The sequence below is a fragment of the Leptodactylus fuscus genome, chromosome 10, assembly GCF_031893055.1.
Source record: "Leptodactylus fuscus isolate aLepFus1 chromosome 10, aLepFus1.hap2, whole genome shotgun sequence".
Classification (NCBI taxonomy): domain Eukaryota; kingdom Metazoa; phylum Chordata; class Amphibia; order Anura; family Leptodactylidae; genus Leptodactylus; species Leptodactylus fuscus.
In genome coordinates this window covers 65,509,984-65,536,591 of record NC_134274.1, presented here as the reverse complement: position 1 = coordinate 65,536,591, position 26,608 = coordinate 65,509,984, and the positions used below count along the sequence as shown (strand labels likewise).

The window sequence follows — 26,608 nt, the reverse complement described above, 5'->3', positions numbered from 1 at the left end:
TGTATTTAGGCTATGTTCACACTTGTTCTGGGCTCTCCCTCATTCGGGTCCCCTGGCAGGCAGAGAGCCTATCTGCTAAAACACCTACAAACCCCATAGATTATCAGGGTGCATTCATATGGAGGAAAATGGTGCTGAATTTGATGTGGAATCTGTCTCAGATTCAGTGCTAAAAAAAAAAAGCCTCCCATTGAAGTCAGTGCTGAATCTGAGATGGATTTCACCCCAAATTCAGCACCATTTTCCTCCGTGTGAATGTACCCATGATAAAGTCCTCAGTGCAGGACTTTTCTTTCTGACGATTTTCTACAGCATGGATGTGAACCTAGCTTCAGTGGATATTTATGCAACATGAACAATTATGTAAAATAATCTAAAACATTTCTATCCCATACCTTTTGAGCTGAGGCAGACATGACAGCCAAAGAGCGAGTTCCAAATGTAGCAAGAGAAACTGTTATGCTAAATTGCAGGAGATTTGTAAGAGATAGAAATATAAGGATGGTGGTATAGCGCTGTAGGAACAGAAATCATAATAGAGTCAATCTAGAGTAAATTTAAGGGGCTGTGACACTTATGTACAGTAAGAAGTATCCAAATCTATACTGGACAGTACCCATTGACTTTTATTGTATTCTAAATTACTTATTTAGAACTAGAAAATAAAATTGAGCTGTCAGTTTTTTTTCTTGTTTAATGTCTTTTAGGCCGGGGCCCCATGGGCCAGAAATGCTGCGATTTGGCCTTGGCGGAAACACCACGAGAAAAATCACGGCATCTTACAGTACAGGCAAAGTGGATGGGATTCAAGTGAACCGCATGCCCACTTTGCAGTAAAAACTGCCGTGCAAGCACACCCCGATTTCCAAAACCGGTGCAGCTTTGGAAATCACAGCATGTCAATTATATCTACGGATACACCGGCGGTTTCCCCATAGATATAATGGTAATGGAAAGTCCGCGGAGGAAAACTCTGAACTTTCTGTTTGAAGCTCTACTTGAAAACCACAATGTGTTCCCACTGCGTTTTTCCCCGCAGCGCTTTATTGCTATGGGATGTCCTGTCAGGCCTTAGCCTAACAGGTCTGCACTATTCTAGGTTTTGCTTAATCGCAGACAAGCCCCCCTGTTTGTACCATTTCGAATGCAGCAATAACAATGTTATGTTCATTGTTAGGGCGAATTTACACAGAGTAAAGTGGAACGCAATCTGGCACGTATATGGCGTGTCAGAGTTTGCGCGTTCAAAAAGATCCCATTGAATTCAATGGGAGTTACGATCGTATACGCCGCGTAATTTTGCGCCCATAATTTTGCGGCTGTATACAGTTGTAATTCCTCAGCTTTTCCAGATCATATATAAACCAAAAACAAATTCTGATCTGACAGTGGGTCATATGACCTGACTAGCTGGTACCCGCGACTTCGTCTGCGGTGATTGTAGAAGTGGGTATATACAGGCGCGGGTAAGGTTTTCGTACTGTGTATAAGGTATGGGATATGAAATGTAACTTTGTATCTTGTTTTTGCAGTAATTCTGAGAATACGTGAGACTTTTGTGTTGAATGTAACTTGTATTTCAGCTGCTATACGGTGTTGTTATAAACTGTACATAGTGTCTTTGGGACAGAGGTATTTCAGGTTAATATACTTCGATATACGACATTGTATGATTTGCTATTTTCCGCCAGTACATGTAAGTTTTGGGCACAGGATACTCTCGAGCAAGCAACATAAAGTCTATCCCTGTGCATGACAGTTTAGTAACTCCATGCGCCTCTTATTAATAGCAATTAACCCCATAATGTCCCTCACATTAACCCCTGTGTAAGAGTTACTGATATGTGAGAGACTTGGAGGTAATAATTAAGTATCTTCATTATTGAGGTCTTTTATTAGTAGCTCCATATGTCTCACATAGTAGTAACCTTTATATGAGGCACACAGGGGTTAATATGAGGGACATGATGGGGTTTATTCCGATTAATGTGAGGCACACAGGGGTTAATATGAGGGACATGATGGGGTTTATTCCTATCAATGTGAGGCACACAGGGGTTAATATGAGGGACATGATGGGGGTTATTCCTATTAATATGAGGCACACAGGGGTTAATATGAGGGACATGATGGGGTTTATTCCTATCAATGTGAGGCACACAGGGGTTAATATGAGGGACATGATGGGGTTTATTCCTATTAATGTGAGGCACATGGAGTTACTAACACTAAACTAATAACCCCAAATGCCTGACATTAATGAGAACAGTAATCCTATGTACCTGCGTGTTTTTCAGTTTCACTTTGCTAGCAGCTTCCTCTTCTCCTCAGGGAATTTTTGCAGGGTGCAGACCACTATAGCAGGCACAGACCTGAGCGATTAAGCTCCACCCCCTGGGTTTCCTGCACCCCTCTCAAAGGGGAGTGTCCTTATGCCTCAGCTCTAGCACAGCACTGAAGAGATTCGGACTTCATTTAACTCTTGCAGGTCCTGTGCTGCTGGTGTGCCAGTGAAATATGGCAGGAGTGCCACTCTTGGCATGTGTGCCAGGGGTTGCTGACCTCTGCTGTAGAGGGTAATATGAATTTTGTGGCTTGCTATGGTCCAAAGTGTGTGAGATTGCAGTGATAATGATGTGAGTTTGGGTTTTGTGGGGGTCCTGGGAAAAACGTATGTGTGCTATTGTGACGAAAAGTAGCCTATTGCGCAATCGAGTGTAGTGACTATGTTTGTGGAAAATTTCAGCCAAATCGGTGGAGCGGGTTTTGCGTGATTGAGGAACAAACATCCAAACATCCGAACATCCAAACATCCAAACACACAAACCCTCAAACATCCAAACTCACAAACTTTCACCTTTATAATATTAATAGGATTGTTAATGTCATAGGAATCAGATGATGTAAGTTTAGATCATTAAAGCTAAAGTCAGAATTGGATTTGCAGCTATAATATAGTCTATAAAATCCACATTACGGTAAAATGCAGGAGACCATAAGCTGATTGTTTAACTTTAAATGGTTAATAATTTTTGCTTTGTATTTCTGTGTACTTACTTTAGGCAATGAGGAGTAGTATTCACAACGATAAATGTCATAACAGAAGACACCGATTGTTGCTAATGACTCAATTGCACTTAGAATATTCATTGCTATAAAGGATCTGACCTAGAAAGTAAAACATACATTTAATATAACCCAATAATCTTCAATATGAAAAATAATAAAATATATACTATTTAGGAATTAACATGTTGAAAGCTTTCCTTAAAGGGGTTGTCCATGAATTTCAGGACTCAGGGAGTATGCTGGAGATGATGAAAAAAAAATGTACTCACCTGTCCCTAGCACTCCACTGTCTGCCACAGTGTGATCCAGCATGCACTATTGCAAAAGTCCTGCACCATACATGACATCAGCGGCCACAGGAAGGGAACCGGTGGTGTCATCTGGCCGCTTTCTTTTCTGTGACAGATGAATTTTATTTTTCCACCTTCCCCGGGCTTCTCCATGAGCCCTGATTCATGAATCACCCTTTAGGTGAATGGCAACTTTACACGTAACTCTACGCTTATGTACTGTTAATGACTATGGAACTAAATTTCGGCAGTTTCTTTGCAGCTCCTCTATATTAACCACTTCTGGACCGCCCATAGAGTATAAACGTCCGGGAAGTGGTTGCCTAGTTCTGACAGGACGTACCCGTACATCCAGTCAGAACACAGCAGCTGCACGGAGATCGTGCAGCTGCTGAAGCTGGGAGTCGGCTGTAACTTCAGCCGGAGCTCCCAGAGAGATGGCAGGAAAGGTTTATTCCCTTCCCTACCTTCTCGATTGCTGTGTATACAGTGCTCAATGAGCGCTGTATACACGCTATGGGCGCCGCCATGATGCAGCCGGCCTCTAACCCGGCGGTCACATGATCCACCGGGCTCAGTGTCTTACAAGAGCTGCTGGGTCCTACAGGACCCAGATCAGCTCTGTAAGTGTAAAGAACAGTGTGCAGGAGGCTGGATTCCTCCTCTGAGGCTAAATGTACCAGCCTCAGTTATAGGGGAAATCAGCCTCCCTAACACAAAAAAAAGTGATCAGATGTCCCTAAAGGTCTCTTATGACCTTATGGGGACACAATCTGAAAATAAAATATAATAAAAAAGTTAAAAAAATGAAAATAAAATAATTAAAATAAATAAATAAAATTATACACTATTTTATTAAGTTTTTTTTAGTAGCCTTTGTATTAAATAAAAAAAAATAAATAAAGTGAAAATCAGACACAATTTCCCTCCTATTATGATTATATTCTCCCAGATATAAAAAAAATTAAAACACATTAGAAATAAAAACAACATAAAAATAAAGCCCTAGGTGTCCACGAAAAAAAGACGCAAAAATTAGTTGAATGCGACGTACGAGAAAAATGTTACAGCCCTCAAAACTGCACATACAAAAAAAAACGAAAATGTGTCTGGTCCTGGAGCACAAATTGGCCTGGTACTGAAGTGGTTAACATATTGACTTGAACAGGGTTGAGTTGAGGTTGACTGCCCAGTGCCTGTTCATGGTGACCCTAATATGCTGCATCCTCCCTCTCCGCTCTAGAAATCGGCGGTGGCCTCACACAATCAGTAAGTGATATGATGTGACCCTTATTGATTGGATATCTATTTCCATTGAAAGGAAGTAAATTGAGGTATTGGGGTAACTTATTGGAGGATTGCAGAATTTCATCATTATCAACTTACCAAAGAGACAGATGACTTTGACTTTTTTTCAACAACAATTGACAAACTGCCAGAAATAATGAACTGTGAAAGACAAGGTATAATTGTTACCAGAAAACACTCAATGATGGTCAACTTTTTTTTTTAAGTAAAAAATGTATACATGTAATACATTTACTGTATTATCAGAAGTTACATTTAGACATGAGCAAACCGGCTCAGAATAAGCAAGTTTTAGCCTTAACTTTCCAAAAATTTGCAGTTCAAATGAACCTGGACTTCTTTGTGGTTTGGAAACCAACTACAGTAAAATGACAGCCTTCCTTTAAAAGGATGGAGAAAGCAGAGAAGACCTGACCTCAGGCTGCAAGCAACCTTCATGACAGGAGACAATCATGATGGAATAGGTTAGGCAGTAATAAACATCAAGACAGAAGGAGAAGATATACATTTTGTGGGGAGAGATTAAAGAGATACAATCTAAGACAGCCAGGCTGAGGATAATATATATACATTCATATAGATAGGATAATATATACCTCCCAACTTTCAACAGACAGAAAAACATACAGAATGTGCGGCACACATACACACGTGGACAAAATTGTTGGTCCCCCTTGTGTAATGAAAGAAAGCCCCACAATGGTCACAGAAATACCGTATTTTTCGGACTATAAGACGCACTTTTTTTCCCCAAAATTTTTGGGGAAAAGAAGGGTGCGTCTTATAGTCTGAAGGTGGCGCCTGGCATCCGCTGTAATAGAGAGGCGGAAGCCGGCAAGTGATAGACGCCATTACAGGTGTCGGGGCCTGAGACATCGCTGCGCTCCTCTGACCTTCATGAAGCCAGCAGCGGCAGGGGCTCCTCCGTCCCCCCGCTGCTGGCTTCATGAAGGGCAGAGGATCGTAGCGATGTCTCAGGCCCCGGCGTCTATCCCTCCCCGGCATCCGCCTCTCTAGTACAGCGGATGCCGGGTCAGTATCGGTCAGTATCGGTGACCATCTAACTTAACTGAACTTGAATTGTTTGTCCAAAATACCTTTATCCAGGATCCAGGAACTGATTAAAAGCTACAGGAAGCGACTAGAGGCTGTTATCTTTGCAAAAGGAGGATCTACTAAATATTAATGTCACTTTTCTGTTGAGGTGCCCATACTTTTGCACCGGTCAAATTTTGGTTTAATGCATATTGCACATTTTCTGTTAGTACAATAAACCTCATTTCAATCCTGAAATATTACTGTGTCCATCAGTTATTAGATATATCAAACTGAAATGGCTGTTGCAAATACCAAAATATTTAGAATTAAAAATGATTAAGATTAATAGGGGTGCCCAAACTTTTTCATAGGACTGTATATGTCATGGGGCGGATCCAGGGCCGGGCGAGCCTTAGCGGGGCCCCGCGGCGCAGCCCGGACCTAACAAAATGGTCCCAGTCGGCATGTCCCGATTTCAACTCATCGGCGTCCTACGGATGCTGATGAGCTGAATACATAGGCGTTTAAAGCAGGAGCTGTCAGCTCCTGCTTTAACGCTGAGCTCCGGCATTTGTAGCCGCGATGTGATGACGTCACATCGCGGCTACAATATGTGTATGAGGGAGAGAGCTGCGGGGGAACGAGGAATGGTGAGTGTGTGTGTGTGAGAACAGCATGACACTGGGGCAGATGGAGGGGGGAGAACGGCATGACACTGGGGCAGATGGAGGGGGGGAGAACAGCATGACACTGGGGCAGATGGAGGGGGGAGAACCGCATGACACTGGGGTAGATGAAGGGGGGGAGAACGGCATGACACTGGGGCAAATGAAGGGGGAGAGAACAGCATGACACTAGGGCAGATGACGGGGGGGAGAATGGCATGACACTGGGGCAGATGAAGGGGGAGAGAACAGCATTACACTGGGGCAAATGAAAGGGGGGAGAACGGGATGACACTGAGGCAAATGAAGGGGGGAGAATGGCATGACACTGGGGCAGATGAAGGGGGGAGAATGGCATGACACTGGGGCAGATGGAGGGGGGAGAACAGCATGACACTGGAGCAGATGAAGGGGGAGTGAATGGCATGACGCTGGGGCAAATGAAGGGGGGGACGGCATGACACTGAAGCAGATGAAGGGGGGAGAATGGCATGATACTGGGGCAGATGAATGGGGGGATGGCATGACACTGGGGCAGATGAAAGGAGGGAGAATGGCATGACATTGGGGCAGATGGAGGGGGGGAGAACGGCATGACACTGGGGAAGATGAAGGCAAGAGAACGGCATGAAACTGGGGCAAATGAAGGGGGGAGAACGGCATGACACTGGGTCAGATGAAGGGGGGAGAGTGGCATGACTTTGGGGGCAGAGACGGGGGGGACATGAAACTGTGGGCAGATAAAGGGGGAGAATGGCATGAAACTGGGGACAGAGATAGAGGGGGGGACATGAAACTAGGGGTAGATGAAGGGTGTATATGAAAATGGGGGAGAGATGGAGGGGGGACATATAATTTACGGGTGACTGTAGGAGGATTATACTGTGTGGAATCACATGAAAATTGAATGAGAATGGACGGAGTCAACATAAAAGTGGGCGGGGCCTAATTTGCTGCGGCGCACACAGCGCGCCGCACGTTTTATTCTCTCTTTCTAGTCTTTAACAGTTGGGAAGTACAGGTTAGAAGTGCGAGACCCCCCAGTAAGTAGGGCCCCGCCAAAGTCAATTGCCCAGGGCCCCGCAAACCCTGGATCCGCCACTGTATATGTCAGTGTCTAGTTGTCAGTGTTTAACACTAGTCTGTGCTAGTGTTACTGTACAGAAGCTATGACTTTTGGAGGGAAGGGAGTAAAAGACAAAAACATAAAGAGGAAGAATGGCAATGGTGGGAATGGTTAAAAGTCGCCTGAACACACCTTTAAATTATAGGATTGTTTCTGTTGGCACTACGGGAGCGATCTATCTCCTGATTCATCATCATTATTATTATTATTCATTCCAGTGGTAGCTGTATAAAATCCTTTGCAGTGTGCTCCCTCTAGTGGTAGGTACAGGCAGACATAATTTTATAATTTAAAGGGGTTATCAACCTTTTCAGAAGTTATGGCCTATACTTAAGCTAGGTCACCAATTTTAGATCAATGAGATCTGACAGGACTCCTGGAGATCAGCTTTTTATCCAGACATGTAGTTCCATGCTTTGTTTATATGTTGGACGCTGTTCTCCTAACTCTCCTAATATTATGGATAGTGGTGGCTATGGGTTATGCAGTGAAGCCTTATTCAAGTCTATGGCAAAAGAGCAGCACAACATCCAGCTTGTAGACCATTTGTGAGCTGCTAAACTGGGGGAACAACTGATCTTGAGGGATCACAATGGTCTCCTCTATCTAAAATGTCTGGTCTATGGTCTAAATATATGGTCTATCTTATTATTATCTCATCAACCTTTAACTGGTTGAGCAAACACTTTCATTATTTTTCCAAATATACCAGAAAAACCTTCACACGAACTTGGGAGCCGATTCCACACAGATTCTGTCCACCATTGTCTGCGATTGCAGGGTTTTTATTATTGGCACATCTATCTGTTTCAGATTCCCAGATTCAGCGAAAAGTCCAAGTCTGGTGAAGGCATCTGAGGGTCTATTTTGGCTCACAGACGTATGCTAGTTTTAGATAGCTGTCTCTACTGCTCGAAGTTATCAGCCAAGCTCTTGTTATTGCTTTTGTAAGTCTCTGCAACTAAATCATATCATTTTTGTTTTCATTGACGTCCTGCATGAACAACTGTTACAAAAGTAAAGAAACATGATGGAAGAAAGCTTCCATTGTGTTATTTACATTGCAGTGAATGGGAATGGACACAGATGGAGAGGCATTAACCTCCTATGATAGATAACAACAAAGAGCATTAACAACGGTAGTGTGAACCCATCCTTAGTAATCCCTTTTAAAGAATCCTGCTGTTATTTCATATTGATTTATTCCTCCTATCATAAACACTTAGCAGATTTATGTAACTTACAATGGACAGTTTTAGTTTGTACTTACAAATGGTATTCCGTAGAGGCTGATGCCGTAGTACGCTGTATATGTAATATACGAGTCCCACTGTATAAAGATTGCCCCCAATGCAACATGTATGAAAACAATAACCAGCTGTATTGCCTGTAAAAACAAATTAGGTAATGAAACTTGTCTTATGTTATTCAATTACATAGTTACATAGTAGATGAGGTTGGATGAAGATATCAGTCCATCAAGTCCAACCCTACAATTTCCTACAGTGATGATCCAGGGGAAGGCAAAAAACCCCATGAGGCTCATGCCAATTGCCCCATTTCAGGGGAAAAAAAATCCTTCCCAACTATAAGAAAGTTTAAAGAATGGAAGCAATTGAGATACAGTTGTAAAAAAAAAGTGAACCCTTTGGAGTTACTTGGATTTTCATATTGATTACTAATAAAATGCAATATGATTTTTATCTGAATCAGAAATTAAATACACTAATAAGACACAAACAGTTTGTTTTCTAAATGTAGATTGTAAGCCCCATACAGGGATCACAATGTACATTTTTTTTCTCATTTAAGTATGTCTTTGTAGAATGGGAGGAAATCCATTCAAACACGGGGAGAACATACAAACTCCTTGCAGATGTTGCTCCTGGCGGGATTCGAACCCAGGACACAAGTGCTGCAAGGCTGCAGTGCGCACCACTGAGCCACCGTGTTGCCCCGAGACACAAACAGTTATACTGTTCACGTTTTATTGAGTACATTGAGTAAATATAGGTATTATTAGATAATCCTGGGTTCCCCAATATGTTAGCAGTGTTTGTAGGATTCCTGAAGATGTCTCACGCAAACACTGTAGTCTCAACAGAACTGTGGTGGTCCCTGGTCTCAACCCTCTACCAATCACATATTAATTCTAAGGATAGGTCATTAATATTTAAGTCCTGGAAAACCTTTTTTAGGTTGGGGCCCTCATGGTGTATTCCCATCCACATATTGGTAAAAATATGTGCAGCGGAGACGCTGCGATTTCCAAAACCATTGGGGTTTTGGAAATTGCAACATATTAATTATACCTACGGTAATGTTGGTGGTTTCCCTATAGATATAATGGAAGAAGAAAGTCAGCAGAGACTTTCTGTGAAAAGCGCTGTGGGAAAAGCCGTGATACGTTTCTGCCATAGTTTCCCCTATGCCGCTTTGTTTCTGTAGTCAAATACAGGAATGGATTGAGAAGGAAGGAGAAATATAATTGCTTCCTTTTTCCTTTTCCATTCATTTAGTAGCTACTCCTGTGTTTGGCTCAAAAAAATTGCTGCAAAAAAAGTAACTTGTCCACAATCGGGGGCGTTAATCAAAAATGTGGTATGGATTTCCAGAAGGATTTAAGAATATAAATCAAATTTATATGTTGGGGGTTTCATTACATCACTATATGCTATTTTTATTTATCTCTGCAATCTGTATCTAGCTATCTAAATAGGAGGACTTTGCATGCTAACTGGAGATGAGCGAGTAGTACTCGATCGAGTAGGTATTCGATCGAATACTACGGTATTCAAAATACTCGTACTCGATCAAGTACCACTCGCTATTCGAATGTAAAAGTTCGATGCAGAACCAGCATTGATTGATCGAATGCTATACAGTCGGCCAATCAACGCTGGTTCTTTTCCTACCTTTAGAAGTCTTCTCCGTGCAGCTTCCCCGCGGTGTCTTCCGGCTCTGAATTCACTCTGCCAGGCATCGGGCCTGGGCAGAGCCAACTGCGCATGTCCGCTTGTAGTGCAGGCATGCACAGTCGGCTCTGCCCAGGCCTGATGCCTGGCAGAGTGAATTCAGAGCTGGAAGATGCTGCGGGGACGCTGCAAAGAGAAGACTTCTCGGAGGATCCAGCCCGACCCTCACTCGTGGACTTGGTAAGTATAATTTGATCGAACGTTGCCTACCCCTGAAACGAGCATTTTCCCCCCATAGACTATAATAGGGTTCGATATTTGATTCGAGTAGTCGAATATTGAGGGGCTACTCGAAACGAATATCGAATCTCGAACATTTTACTGTTCGCTCATCTCTAATGCTAACCATTCTCCAGAAGGAGTCTTGTGGAGGCGAAACCCTACTTCAGGTGCAGGAATGTACACACCATTATTAATCTCTTCGTGTGTTTACCTCTCTGAGTATTTGATTAAACAACTTTTACTATACACATGGAGCCAGATATTAGCAGTATGCAGTATGTCTTCTCTTCTTTATTGTGTAATGGGGACTTGTGGTGTAGCAGTCGCCTCTGCTACAAGTGCACTAATTCAGAGAGTGAGATTATTTTGGGCCCCCAAGAAGAGACCTTTCTGGTGTTGGAATAGCGTGATCAATCTATTCAATAAAATTCTTTGAAACCATTTCCGGCCTCTTTCAGCCCTGCAATTATGTGCAAAAATCTTTATATTGAATGTGGGGATTCACTCAGAAAGCTGCCTGTTAATCCTCTATCAATACAATTGTTATCTAGTAATCTATATCTCAGGATATGTGATATGTGTTGGAGTAGCATACATTTTTAATGCATACGTAATAAATTTATTATGTTTTAATTTTTTACACTTCCCATTTTTCTCAATGCTTTCACTTGTAGGGAAATTACCAACCATGGTCGGATCATAGTAAGGGTGAAACGTGTGATTGCCTGGAGCCCGAGGCTACAAGGTGAGGGGGCAAGTATTTGCCCTATTATAATCCGACCTTGTAATCAACAATATCCATTTCTGCCAATGCAGCTGTTTACTGTGGCGGGGCACTGGAGTCTTCTAGAACCTATATGGAGTCCTTTGGGCAAACTTTGGGACATTCGTCTAGTGAATATTTGCAAAGTTTGCTCAGCAGTTTTATTCAGATAGAACACATCTGTACTGGAACTGCCATTATTATATTCTGGGCTCTTTTCAGCTATAATGAGCTGAGGCCCAAGAGAAGTGCGTAAACATAAGAGTGTTACTCACCTCCCCTGGTCTTTGGTGAGTTCTCTTCGGGCCTCTTCCAGACTCCTGAATGATGTCAGGGAGAGTTGAGGCCTGTGATTGGGTCTCAATGTTCATGTGGGTCATGCCAGCATAATTACACACAGACACAAGTGTAGTTAAGCTGCCATGATCCACGTGATCCCTTAGGCCCAATCACAGGCTTCAAGGGTCCCTGACATCATTCAAGAGGCTAGAAGAGGCCAAAATGGATGGGGAACTGCACATTAGAGCCCAGGGGAGGTGAATAATACTGTTATGTTTACTCAATTAATAAAAGTAGACGTGACACATGATACTGTGTGGAGGGGCTACTGTGAGACATTATACTGTGTTGTTGGACCACTATTACATATTATACTGTGTGAAAGGGCCACTATGGGACACTATACTTTGTGGAGTTGCCGCTATAGGACATTATTCTGTCAGAGATCTTTGGTGTGAATGGTTAGGGGTCCCAGTCTTTCTGGACAGTCTGAGACCCATGGTATCCTTAATCCGCCCCTACTAGAAACAGAACTGAATTTTTTCCCTTGTAGTAAAATAGTCATACCTCATATTAAAGCGTAAGTGTCACATTGTTAGGGAAATTTTTAGAGTCTGTTTTAGACTGAAGGAAACTAAACAGATTAAAGGGGTTATGCCACAAAAATATTTATCTTCTATCTGTAGTATAGATGATAAATTGCTGATGCGAGGAGGTCTGACTTTTACTTACATGACAACCAGACATTCATGGTATTACTTTACATCTGTTTGTATTTTCGAATTCTTTTGCCAGTAAAACTGCGTACATTGCTTTTCCTCTTGTACGATTTTTCTGGTTGGTCTCGATGTAGTGACCAGCAGTAGTCTCCCATCATTGCAATGTTCCAACGACCCTGATATCTTTTCTCCATCACCTTGACATACTGATGGAAGCGTTCACCTTGTTCTTCACTAACTGCTCCAAGATTTTCAGGGAAAAATCCCACATGTGAATTCAAAAAGTGAAATTTGAGGCTCATCAGACATCCAAGATTTTGAAATTTTTGCAGCATATTTTGAGTGATTTTTTCGTAGTCTGGATCTTTGTGATTTCCAAGAAACTTGGTTACCATATCTTTGAATGCTTTCCATGCCTCCTTTTCATCTTCTGTCATTGTCACTTCAAAGTTAACGTCAAACACCAGATTTCGGATATCAGGCCCAACGACAACACCTTCTTTAAGTTTTGCTTCTGAGAGGTGAGGAAATTTTTAACACAAATATGTGAAACATGGTCCAGTCTTAGGTAAGGCTTTCGCAAATTGTTTCATAATGCCTAATTTGATGTGAAGAGGAGGGAGCTAAATTTTTTTCGGATCAACCAAGCTCCTCTACAGAACATTTTTCTCTCCATGAGTAAGGGATTGACGAACAGGCCATTCTTTTTTTATCCAATGAAGGTCACAATCTCTACTGTCCCACTCACACAAAAACATGGGAATTTAGTAAATCCTGACTGCTGACCTAGTAGCATGCACAGCACCTTTAAATCTCCACAGCGCACCCATTCATGTTCTGGATACTTTATCTTGTCTAGGATTAGTTGAAGATTTTCTTTAAGGCACATAGAATGAGCAACAGGAACAGAAGCATATTGGTTGCCATTATTGAGCAGAACAGCTTTCAAGCTTCTTTTGGAGGAATCAATGAAGAGTAGGGATGAGCTGATCTTGACTTTTCAGGATCAATTTTGAAATACGATTTCTGATCATTTTCCATTCGAACCCGATCTGGATCCCAATTCCGATCCTAATGCAAGTCTATGGGATTTTTTTTTCTAAGATCGTTTTTTAAAAGCTAAAAAAAGTTACCCCAAAACACATACAAGTTCTTAGAATGCATAGAAAGAGCAAGGGAACACTTAAATGGCCATAAAACATTGTTTTTTAATCACTACACAGCATGGAGTCCAAAAATTGAAGCACATGAGCCTCAGTCACATGAACAACCTCTTTAAAAGTAAGCATAGCCGGTAAAATATATTTTCATGACTACACAGCGTGGAGACCAAAAATTTAAGCAAATGAGCCTCAGTCATATGAGTGACCTCTCCCCAAGGAAGCACAGGCCTTAAAATAAGTGGAATATGGAACTGAAATGAAGTTTCAGAATTTGTTGAAGGGAAAGTTGGAACCCCCAATGACTTATGAACGACCCTCCTTGGTGTTGGAAAAAACGGACGACAAACTGCCGTCAACATTTTGACAAGGGTCAAACATGTTGACCCAATGTGCGGTCAGAGATAGGTAGTGGCCCTGCCATGCTGGCTAGTCCATGTGTCCGTTGTGAAATACACACATCCACTAACAGATTGCTTTAGGGCATGCTTGATCTGTTGCTTGACATGCTCCTGCAAGTCAGGGACTGCCTTTCGTGAAAAGTAATAGCGGCTGGGTACAACATATTGGGGCACAGCATGGGCCATGAGGGAGCGAAAAGCCTTTCATTCGACAAAACAGAAAAGGGACCATTTCAAAAGCCAGTAGTTTTGAAATGCTGGAGGTAAGCAGCTTAACATGCCCATGTTTGGCTGGATAGGTTTTTTTTCCTTTCCAATACTTGTTGGAGGGTGGGCTGAATATTCGAGCCAGAAAGAGAGGAACATGTTGGAGCAATTGGCATGCGAAATTTAGACGTGGCTCTTTGGCCAGTGGTTCCTGTAATTGTTTTCAGCCAATTGCTTGACTGTTGTCCAGCACTGCTGCCTGGCGCACATGAAGTTGGTGTGTAAGTGGCACTGGCATTGGACAAGTAGGTTGAAGAACTAGCCAAAGCTCGTGTTGGATCAACTTTCACAGGCACATCCCTCTCTTCACTTTCTTGTTGTTTAAATATTTTTAAAAAGTGCCGGGTGTACAGATTTCAAATACATAGGCATAGCATTTGTATTGAGGTGCCTAGTGTCCTTTCCTCGGCTAAGTGACTGCTTGCAAGTCTTGCATATCACCCTCGTCGGGTCATTTTCATCTTTGGTGAAATATAACCAAACAGTTTGTTTGGAGCCTTTCTTTTTGGATTAGCACTTTTAGGTGCTTTGGGTCGAGCAATGCCAGCGGGAGTAGCGTTTGCTGGTGTGCGTGTTATAACTGGGATTTGTGCATTAATTGGATGATGTTTTGGTGGCACTGGCAAACGAACTTGAACCTCATCATCAGAACTAGTTCCCTGATCCTCCACGTGGAGACCAAGTTTTGTCAACATAGTCATCATCCACTGGCTCTTGTGAACAATCTTCCACACTATCGCATGGACTGGCCTGGATGATGGTGAAGTCAGCCGCATCTGGAATTTGTGTTTCATCATCGTCAGATGACAGCAGTATGTCTGTGAACTTGGACATTGAATGATCAAATAATAAGTTAATAACGATCAATAATAGATATACGTTTTTTAAAAAAAAGGTGAATATTGTTTGACGACAGAGCTGTCTATTGGATGCCTTTCTGTGAAAGGTATATATATATCTGAGGACAGAACTGCCTATTGGATTATAGACAGCCACTGGTTGTCAGAAATGAACGGATGTTTTTTGTGAAAGGTATATACAGTCTGAGCACTATAACACCCTCACTAGCACAGCTAAACATCTGCCTACACTGACCCTAGCTACAACTGAGCTCCTCTCCCTAGCTAGTATGTGAAGCAAAAATGGTGGCATCAGCATCATCACCGCCCTTATATAGAGGGGTGTGATGATGTAGCTGTTCCCACAATGCTTGGCCAGTAGCCAAGCATTGTCGGAACATAACCTCCGACCTCGATCCCGCCGGAAAAGATCGTGTTCGGAATTCCGATCGCGATCGTGAAATTTACTTGATCGCCGATCGGAATCCGATCTTTTCCAAAACCGATTGCTCGACCCTAATGAAGAACTTCCATGCATCTGCTTCGTACTGTATACTAAAAGCAGTCATCAATCCAGGGACATCATGACAAAACACCAAGTTTTCTTCCTGTTGAAAATAAGGAGTTAACTTGAGTTCTCTCTTTCTATAAAAATACACTGACGTTCCTTCGACCAATAGATTTTTTTCTTGTAAACGTGAAACCAGTAGTTCTGAATTTTCTTTCCTAAATCCAAGATCCCTCACTAGGTCATTCAGCTCATCTTGGGAGAACAACTGGGGCTGAGCGCTCGAACCACATTCAAACTCTGGATCCGTTTCACCTTTCTGTCCATCACTTTCGGGAGAATCTGTATCCACAGGCATCTCTAACAATACAGAGGGTCGAGGCACAGGAATTTCTTCGCTCTGAGGCACTGGACAAATGGCAGATGGAAGGTTTGGGTACAAAATATTCTTTTTGTTCTTGGAATTGTAACCACTAACGTCAGTGCAGCAGAAGGAGCAATCATTAAGGTGATCTCTCTGTTCCCTCCAAATCATCAGGATGCCAAATTTGAAAGCTTTCTCACAAAAATACATGGAAATAGCCTATTATTCAAGAAAACATTTTTTGGTCGTTGGCCTTATGACCACGTCTCTTTCAATCACCACATTCCCCCTTTTTTTTTTTTTTTTTTTTTATTCACATGGACACAAAATATGTTGACCACGACCGTTTTTCAAGACATGACAAGCACAAATGACCACAACACTAATGAAGGTCAGCTAATGAAGGTACATCCACTAATGGTGGATGTAGGACCAATGAGATGTGCCAGGAGATTTTCCTGCTGTTCTGGGAGTCCAGAATGCCACCCCTTTTCTCAGAATACTCCTGGACATTCTGGGAGAGTTAAAAGATTTACTAGTTATATATTGGTACAAGATTAGAATTTCTTAGTTGTTCTTTTTTTTTTTTTTTTTATATAAATTCTTTATTTATAAACACAAATACATAGAAAGAAAAACCATCTGCAATAACAGGTAAATGAATACCAGAACAGCAAAGGGCCCATACAAACAACAAAGGCCCGAGGTACAAAACAGGACAAGAAATATGGAAGCGGGGCCCCTCAACGACCAAGGGACGAGGAGAGGCGCCAGCATAGTACGAAAGTATCAAGGGGAAGGGGGGAGCAGAGCAAACAAGAGGTAAGGGGGGACAAAGGGGAGAGGAAGGAAGGGAGGGGGGGGGCGAGAGGGAGGAGAAGAGAACAGAAGAAGGGGGGGGTCCGGACCCAGAACCAGACCTCAAGCCTGTGAAGCGGAAGACTCGAGAAAGAGCCCTCCATAGAGATCCATTGTTTGAAGGGGGAGTGGAGGCACCAGTCTATAACTCTTTGTAAGAGAGCAGCCTCATAATAGCGGCGGGGGTCAGGTAGGCCCAGGCCACCCCACAACTTCGGGAGAGTCAAAATGGAACGGGCCAACCTAGCCCGTTTACCCTGCCAGACAAAGCGGACAAGATCAGTGTAGAGCAACCTGAAGAAACTAGGAGGAATGTGAATCGGTAGAGTCTGGAGTAGGTAGAGAAATCTAGGCATCACATTCATCTTATAGATGGCACACCGGCCAAACCATGTATAGGTGCCTCTGGACCATCTCTTCAAAGCCAGTCGGACAGTTTTGAGAAGGGGCAAGTAATTTTTAGCAAAAAGCTCACGCAGATCACTAGGGATCCAAACACCCAGATACTTAATCACCGAACGAGACCAGTGAAAGGGAAAAGTGAGAGCTAAGGAAGATCCAAGCCCTGGTGGTAAGGAAACGTCAAGTGCTTCAGATTTCTGATAGTTAATTTTAAAGTTGGCAAGGCGGTGGAACTCGTCCAGTTCGGACATCAAAGCAGGGAGCGAGGTGGACGGGTCACCTTGGTTGTTCTTTACAAGGCAACCACATGTCTTGTAATGTCTTCTGTAACCACCGTGGGTAGAGAACCCAGCCTTAGGCCTTCTATGGGAAAATACTGATAATGCTATAGTAGGAATAAAAGACTGTGTTTTTTAAGGCTCTACCTGAGTCAACATGGAAATGCTCTGTCCTGTCCAGAAATGACTTTTCTGTGTAAGTTAACTACAGTATTGACCAAGTAGTAATCTGTAATTTTATTTCTGAATCACAAACATACTCACTCCCAAGACTTTTGGCTCTCCTTTAAGCAAAACGTTTCGGAAATCTGATGCATTCTGAATTCCTTCATTGACTGTGGCATCTTGATGTCGGCCATGGGGTTGTGCCATCATCACAAATTGTTGTTCTGTATTATTCATGTTTGAGTTTATGATTGGACCTGTAGATAAAAAACATGAGTGAAAATCTCATTTATATCCCTGAAACCTTTGGCTCTTAGCCAAAATTTATCTTCCCTGTATTCTAAGCAACAGGCAGTATTCCTATAAATGTAGCTGTTGATGTTATTGGACTATAAGATGTTACAATCAGGTAAATATTATATCATTAGGGGGCAACACGGTGGCTCAGTGGTTAGCACTGCAGCCTTGCAGCTCTGGGGTCCTGGTGTTCAAATCCTGTCAAGGGCAAAAAAACACCTGCAAGGAGTTTGTATGTTCTCCCTGTGTTTGCATGGATTTCCATCCCATATTCCAAAAAAGACATACTAAAAGGGGGAAAAAAATGTACATTGTGAGCCTTATGTGGGGCTCACAATCTACATTAAAAAGAAAAAAAACTATATAACTACCACGGAGGCAGCAGAGGCAGCTGCCACAGGGCCGGGGACATTAGGGGCCTGGTGACAGCTGCTACCGCTGCTATCATTATTCTCGGAGGTCCCTTCAGACCCCCGAGTATAATGATCGGGTCCCCTGTTGGTGGAATACTTTCCACCAACAGGGGGCCCTGAAGCTGCAGCAACGGCTGACACACAGGAGCTGCAGCTGTGGCTCCTCTCAGCGCTTCAGGACGTTCCCCCTCTCTCCCCCCTCCCTTTCTCTGTCTGTCCCCTGCCCACCAATGAGAGGACTGAGGAGAGCCCAGGAGGTGGGGCTTATCCCTGCCGAGCTCCTGCTGTCCTGCACACAAGAGAAGAAGAAGAAAGGAAGAAGGAAAATGAAACTAAACAAAGAAAACAGGTCCACAGGACATGCTGGGATTACTAGGCTTATTAATATCAGGCATTTGGGGTGATTACTTTTGTTTTAGTAACTCCATGTGCCTCATATTAATAGCAGTTAACCCTTTCATGTCCCTCACATTAACCCCTGTGTGCCTCACCATAAGAGTTACTGATATGTGAGACATATGGGGGTAATAGTAATGAAGATACTTTATTATTACCTCCATGTCTCTCACATATCAGTAACTCTTATGTGAGGTACACAAGGGTTAATGTGAGGGACATGATGGGGTTAACTGCTATTAATATGAGGCACATGGACTTACTAAATTGTAATGCACATGACCAGATTTTTTATCCACAATTGTCCTGGTATAGCGGTCAGCGGGTGACGTGACAGTATTTAGTCCTGAAGGGGCCACTATGGGACATAATAGTGTGTGCAGGGGCCACTAAGGGACATAATACTGTGTACAGGGGCCACTAAGGGACATAATACTGTGTGCAGGGGCCACTAAGGAACATAATACTGTGTGCAGGGGCCACTATGGGACATAATACTGTGTGCAGGGGACACTATTGGTCATAATAGAGCGCGCAGGAATGCGTAGGAGGGACTCGGTCGAGATCTTCGGTGTCGGGGGGGGCCCATGTCAAAGGTTCGCCACGGGGCCCCGCCATTCCTAGTTACGCCACTGGAGCTGTGCTTACTTGTAAGTGCCAGATATACTACACATTTATCAAATCACAAAAGGGACCAATGATAACTCAGATCACACGTATTTAATCCACAAGTTTAGACAGTGTGAAATTTTCACACTGTTCCAACCAGACCTCCCGAAACACAGTGTCTGAGGGAGTTTGGGTCTAACAGTGGTCCCAAAGTCTGCCATCTTAGTACAGTTGTTAGACCCTGCCAGAGATATGTTGCCTGTCAGTGTTAAGCTGACATGCATATAGATGTCTGTAAATGTTACACAGACAGGCCTAATATACTGCAATTCCACATTGTATTATATCAGCAATCAAGTTCCATAGTTGTCAATAATAATACTGTGTACTGGGGCCAGTATGGGGACATAATACTGTGTACTGGGGCCAGTATGGGGACATAATACTGTGTACTGGGGCCAGTATGGGGACATAATACTGTGTACTGGGGTCAGTATGGGAACATAATACTGTGTGCAGGGGCCAATATGGGGACATAATACTGTGTACTGGGGCCAGTATGGGGACATAATACTGTGTACATAATACTGTATAGCATTCGGCAAATCAGCGCTGGTTCTGAAGCTAATCTTTACTGCGAATAGCGATAGTATTCAAACGAGTACTCGATCGAATACTACTCGATCATCTCTAGTTGTAACCACGAAACGTTGTAACCTGAGACCATCGTAACCCGAGGACTACCTGTATGCTGCTTATAGTGAGATTATTCTGTGCAGCTATACTCACTCAGTAAGGGCTTACCCCAGGTTCACACTAGTGTTACATCTCCGTTGTTTGGGTCTTCTCAGGAATACGAACAATGTCTCCATTGCAGACCACTAAAACGGCAGTTACACACGGAGCCCGGCCGACCCTATTAACTATAAATGGGTGTCTGCCTTTTTTAAAGTGAAATCAGCAGAGGAAAAAGTCCAACTTTAACAGAGGCATTCATACATCTGTTCTTTTTCCATGGACCAACGATCTATTCACAATGATTTTTATACATTAGTGGATGTTAGTGGATGTTAATCCTATATAGTACTTTTATTTTTGATCATTAAAAGTTATGTTTTAATATTCTTAAATAAACAAACTCAGTAAACATACTCGCAACCTGATTGATTTCCTACTGGTGGTGGCCAAGTCTGTCATACCCAGACCATGGAAATCAGTTTCCCTCCAACTGACTGGCTTCTGGAGCTCCTATACATAAGATGTATGGAGGACCTTGTCACAGAATTTAAAGGTTTTTTTCAGGCAAAAAAAAACATAAAAAGGTATTTTAGTGCTATGGGTTTATAATTGCACCAAAATACATTTAGCAGTGTTTTGAGTGATTTCGGGCTTTCTATGGGAGCTCCTGGAATTCTGTGCATTTGTTTACATGCTTCCTCAGCTTCTTGCTGTCTTAGCCTACAACTCCCATGATGAAGACAGGCAAGTATGATGGTGAAGGGGGTATTGGTGACACTTCATTTGCGGAAACGGAACGTCAACAGATCATCCACATAACCACCCCAGGTATATAGGTAAATATAGTTTTTTTAAAAAAAAAAAATTAAGTCAATTAGAAGTTAGGCGGGGGGAGGTCGTTTAGTTTAGGGAATAATTTACAATTTATCCTGGACAACCTCTTTAAGCCAGATGATAGTACTCATCAGAAAATCTGGTCTTTGGGTGCAGTGACTTCTACATCTGCACCCCTGTAGCTACAACCCTGTTACCCCTAGGTAAGCCCCAGCCCAGTAAAAGTGCCTCCTTATTGGCCCTCAGCTACTAACAAAGATCCTGAAAAAAACCCAATGGTTTACTCTTCTATTAACTGTGTCAGGGTCTGGGGTTGCTAGGTGGGGTGGCATAGACAGAAAAGTCCAGTTTCTTTAGTCCAAAACAAAGGTAGAGTTTATTTTCACTCAAAACGGTAGTGCAGCAACAAAAGGAAACAATACAAAAATAAATACCTGCCCGGCTGGGCTCTAACTAAACATAGAATAGGTTACCTCACCTAGAATAACAGAAATCAAAAGCCAGTAGAATCACTCAGGACACAGCTCCAAAAATATGACCTCTCTGTTTGCTCTTCACCCAATCTCTGCCCCCAGTCTGCTGCTGGAGCTGACTTCTTAAGCCTCCTTGACGAGGAGACTCTCAACAGCTGAGTCGCTGCCGGAACATCTCCAAAGTGTGGACTGGAGGGGGGTGGAATTACAGGTTCCAATACCAACCTACCTGTCATTCCTAAAAATCCAGCCCAATACTGAGCATTTACCAAAATGCACAGCAGACGAAAGTTATACGCTGAGAACAAACATTCCTTCTGGAGTTTTCTCATCTCACCCACCTGAGTAGTCTGGGTGAGATGTACACCCCCTCCGTTACCTGACCAGCCATCGGCTTACAACTGATACATTACCCAAATGTCCATGTGACAGATTTAGTGGATGGGCAAATAATTTTATAAAAATCATTATAATTTCATATAGTAGTAAGGCTACATTCAGACAACTGAGGTTCAAAATGGTTGTAATAAAACGTCCATTTTTCACGTCCAAGGGGCACCCGTTTTCATGGATCCCCTATACATTTAAGTGTACAGAGGGATCCATGAAAACAGACAAAACTAGGATGTGATAACGGAGCTAAAATTACAGTCATGTGAATAGCCCCCATTCACTGATATTAACTTTAATACTGCCATGTGACGTTCATTGAAAAAAAACCAGACATTACCCGACCATTAATCTCTGTTGTGTGAATGTAGTTTAAGGGATATTATTTAATGAAACCACATTAGATTACATTAAATCTAACACGAAGCACTTAGGACACAATACTTTATCTATTGGAAAACTGATGAACCTTGCTCAAGCCAGAAATTTCTATCTTCATCTACAGATATTGTAAAAGCAGCTCATGGTTATCTGAGTGCATAGGTCAGTGGGGGAGCAATGACCAGAAGCGGGCAGCCTCAGACTCTGTCTTCCCAATAATCTCTAGCAGTCTTTTTTGTCGTACATATTTCCCTCCCCCCATCTCATGTACAAATATACAGCTTTTTACCACATATTTCTTTGTAATATGGTTCTCTCCCTAGCTCCCCAGACTCTATACATTACCTGAACAAACCACATATAACACTAAAATATTTTTTAAAAAACATAAAACTTAAAAAGAATATATCCTATTAATATTATAAAGGTGAAAGTTTGTAAGTTTGTTGTTCCTCAATCACAGTCAAACGGCTGAATGGATTTTGGGGAAATTTCACACACACACACACACACACATATTGCCCAGGAAAAGGTAATAGGCTACTTTAAATGTGGGTCACTCACCCCAAATCGCCACCGTGACCCTCCAAAGAATCCTCTGGCATGGCTGTAGCAGCTGGCATTCCGCCAGTGCTGGTCTGTGCACACACCTCCTATTGGTGCATGGCACACTGTGGGCGGGCTCTGGAGCCAGGGCTGCGGCACCATAGGTTGAGGGCTGAAGGTGGGCGTGCCGATTCAGCAGGGACACAGTGAGCAAGATGGCGGCAGCCCACATGGTCCCAGCGCCGCAGCTATCCCAGGCCACCTACACATTTCATGGATGGCTAAGGAGGAGGCTGCTGCACCCGACACACCACATAACAGGTCAGTGCAGCGGGTACAGGGGGTTGGGGAGGGGGTGTCCCGGGGGGGGGGTGTCCCTAGGTCGGTGTCCCCAGGGATCAACCACATTCCCCAGCTTCATTTCCCCCCCCCCCCTACATCGGCCCCAGTGTAGTTGGACTCACCTTGCCAGGCTCCCCCACTGCTCTCCCGCTCGGTCACTGCACATAGGTGTCGGGCAGCTGGGTGCGTATGGCAGGTAGACTGCAATAGAGGCGCCGGTATTCTGCAACGCACTACACAGTACCGGCGCCTCTATTGCAGTCTACTTGCCTAGGCTGAAAGACTGACAGGCCAGGGAGGCAGCGCAAGGCTTCCGGCTGTCATAGCAACCTGACGCCGGCCCCCGCTCTGCCTCATATATGCCAAACGCAGCCAGCCGCCCGACAACTATGTGCAGTGAGCGAGCGGAGAGTGGCGGAGGAGCGTGGCAATGTGAGTCCAACTGCACTGGGGCCGATGTAGGGGGGGGGATATGAAGCTGGGAGCAGAGATGGGGGGACAAGAAACTGGGGCAGAGATGGGGGGACAAGAAACTGGAGGCAGAGATGGGGGGACAAGAAACTGGAGGCAGAGATGGGGGGACAAGAAACTGGGGGAAGAGATGGGGAGACAAGAAATATGAGCGGTTCAGTGCCACCGCCAACCCGCAGACGAAGTCACGTGTAACTGCTAGTATTGTATAGAAGCACAAAAAATGTGGTATCTGTAACCACAGGGTTAGGGTTGAGCTGATCTTGAGATTTCAGGATCGTTTTTAAAATCCGATTTCCGATCATTTTCCATTCGAACCCGATCCCAATTCCGATCCTAATGCAAGTCAATGGGATTTTTTTTAATGATCAAAGATCAGATTTTAAAAACGATCCTATTCACTACACAGCATGGAGTCCAAAAATTGAACACTTTAATTTTTGGTCTCCACGCTGTGTAGTGATTAAAAAAAAAAATCCCCCGGCTACTTAGTCCCCTTCACTTACCTGCACAGATCCGCTGCCGGTCCCCGTTCTTCTCGCTCCTCTTCTCTCTCCTTTACAGGCCTTCAGAGCTCCATGTGCGCCCCGGCCTCCCTAGGCTAGTGTTAGGGATGCTAGGAGTAGGCGGGGCTTGTTGTGGCTTAGGAGAGTGTGGGCGGAGACTCATGTCTCCCCTCCCAGTACCCACCCACACTCTCCTAAGCCACAAGCCCTGTATGGCAAGTAAACAGCAGGGCTCCTGGAAATGTTACCAGTACCTGTAGTCGCACTGTCCTAAAAAAGCAGTTCTGGCTGTTATACCCCCTCAGATATAATATTAACGGTCTATCCTCAGGACTGGCTATCAATAATAGAAACATGGATTAAAGAGCTTGTCCAGGAATTGGAGAAATCCATGTGGCGAGCAGGAGGTGTAAACTAAAAAAAAATAAACAAGAAGCATACTCACCTGTCCCCAGCACTCCACTGTCCACCATCAGTGTCCATTCAGTCTCGTGTTGGCGCCTTCTTGCTGGGAGCCCTGCACCTCATGTGACCGCTGAGACTAATTACATAGAGGATTTCAAGAAATGAGGCATCACCATGAGACAGAACAGACACTGGTGAGTATGCTTTAGACAACCTCTTCAAAGGGGCTGTCTGGTCCCAATTTATTTATGGGGAACAGTGATGGGGTCATTATATTTTGTGGGGACACCGATGGGGGCTAAAAACCCCAGGGGGAAGGTGGGGGACATTAAATTGTGTGGGGCATATTAAAGGGGTTGTCCAGGCTTAATTATTTTAATGGCGTATCCTCAGGATAGGCCATAAATACCTTATCCCTAGGGGGCTGACACGTGGTACCATCAACCATACGGAATCACTTCCGGCGCCCGGAAGTGATTGCGGTGTTTTACAGTATCTGCAAAGTGGATGGGATTCATGCGAATCCCATGCCCGCTTTGTGTTTAAAACCGCAACGCGAACACGCTACGATTTCCAAAACCGGCGCGGTTTTGGAAATCACAGCATGCCAATTATATCTACGGATTTCCTGTAGATATAATGGTAACAGAAAGTCTGTGGAGGAAAACTGTGAACTTTCTGTTCAAAGCGCTGTGGGAAGAACCTTGATGCATTCCCGCCACGGTTGTTCCTGCAGCGTTTTAGCGTGGCGTTTCCGGCCTGTGGGGCCTTAGCCTTCAAAAGCAACTTTCAACCATCTCCACCAACTCCAACTCTGTAGTCTTTAATAGGTAAAACTTCACTGATTCTGGCACAATAAGAGGAACTTCAGCTCCCCTTATAAAAAAAAAACAAAACCCCTTCATGCAGCTTCTGTGGTGACAGCTCATATTCATGGTGGAGCAATGGATTGGGCATTGAAATTGAACATGTCTGATGATTCTGTACCCCGACATCACGTGATACGGAAATATGGAAGACCCCTATTAATATTAGATAGTTGGGGGTTTCATAACCTTATACTGTATACTAATATGCATGATGTCTTAAGTGACATAAGCTAAACTTATCACACAACATCTAATATATTGCTAAGTATCACAGTTTTATGACTCAGTCTATAGACAGCTCATAACAAAACAGGGCACCAATTACTCCGCAGTGTACTTGTGTGACCATCACATGACCATGACGTGTCCACCCCGTGACCATTAGCTGTACACCACACAACCATGGACTCATTTTTATCCACTGGAAGTAAACAAAGAATCACAGCGAGCGAGATCTAGAAAACTGTGAGGAATTGATGCAGAAAGTAAAATAGAAAATCGAATAACTTTTCATTGTATAACAATATTATTTATTTGCTGAAACTGGACAACCCCTGTAATATTTTATACAGCACATTACATTTTCTTACATGGAGTCTAGTAAGTTAGTCCCAAACACTGAGGTTCAATATTGAGGTAAAGTCAAAATCAAAAATAATGTATAATTAATGTGATTTTTAAAGAAAGGCTACGGTCTTACCTGCTGTTTTCTATGCACGTCGCTGAGGTTATAAATGATTATTACTACTCATGTCTTTCAGTATTATCAGCTCTCGTTTTATGGCTATGGCAATTGGTTTGATAATTAAGCTCACATCCATGTATGTTTATGGCAGGGTTTATGCAAGGTGCCTGACAGATCATTTCACTCTGTGCTAGGATAAGAAACCTTAAAGGGGTATTCCCATGTACATAATCATATCTATATTTGTAGATAATTAAAAAGTGAAACATTTTTGCAAATATGAGTAACTAAAAATTCTGCAATGTTTTAAAGATTTTCTCTAACTTTCTTAGTGGTGGCAGTCTGTGATCTTGATCAGTTGCCAGTGGTTATGACCATCATTGTACAAATTTTCTATGGTCGGGGACTTGTCAGGAACCCAGCTATGATTTTCTTATTGTAGCTGAGTTATCAGACAGGGACACTACATATATCAGAAGATATCCCGGCTACAATAAAGAAATCATGGCTGATTTTCTGAGCTTAGAAAGTTCCTGCATTCATGGTCGTAGCCACTG

General features: G+C 43.2%; 1 protein-coding gene across 1 annotated transcript in view; it reads right to left on the bottom strand.

Moving 5' to 3' along the window:
• LOC142182744 (membrane-spanning 4-domains subfamily A member 4A-like) overlaps window positions 1-26,094 on the bottom strand; it is a 35,087-nt gene extending 8,993 nt beyond the window's left edge. The window contains exons 1-6 of the mRNA XM_075257424.1: window positions 26,067-26,094; window positions 17,796-17,953; window positions 8,767-8,883; window positions 4,746-4,808; window positions 3,058-3,168; window positions 396-515 (exon numbers count right to left, since the gene is read on the bottom strand). Coding sequence (XP_075113525.1) covers window positions 396-515; window positions 3,058-3,168; window positions 4,746-4,808; window positions 8,767-8,883; window positions 17,796-17,933 — 549 coding nt within the window. The 5' untranslated portion in view covers window positions 17,934-17,953; window positions 26,067-26,094. The remainder of the gene's footprint in view (window positions 1-395; window positions 516-3,057; window positions 3,169-4,745; window positions 4,809-8,766; window positions 8,884-17,795; window positions 17,954-26,066) is intronic.
• Between the last annotated feature and the right edge of the window lie 514 nt (window positions 26,095-26,608).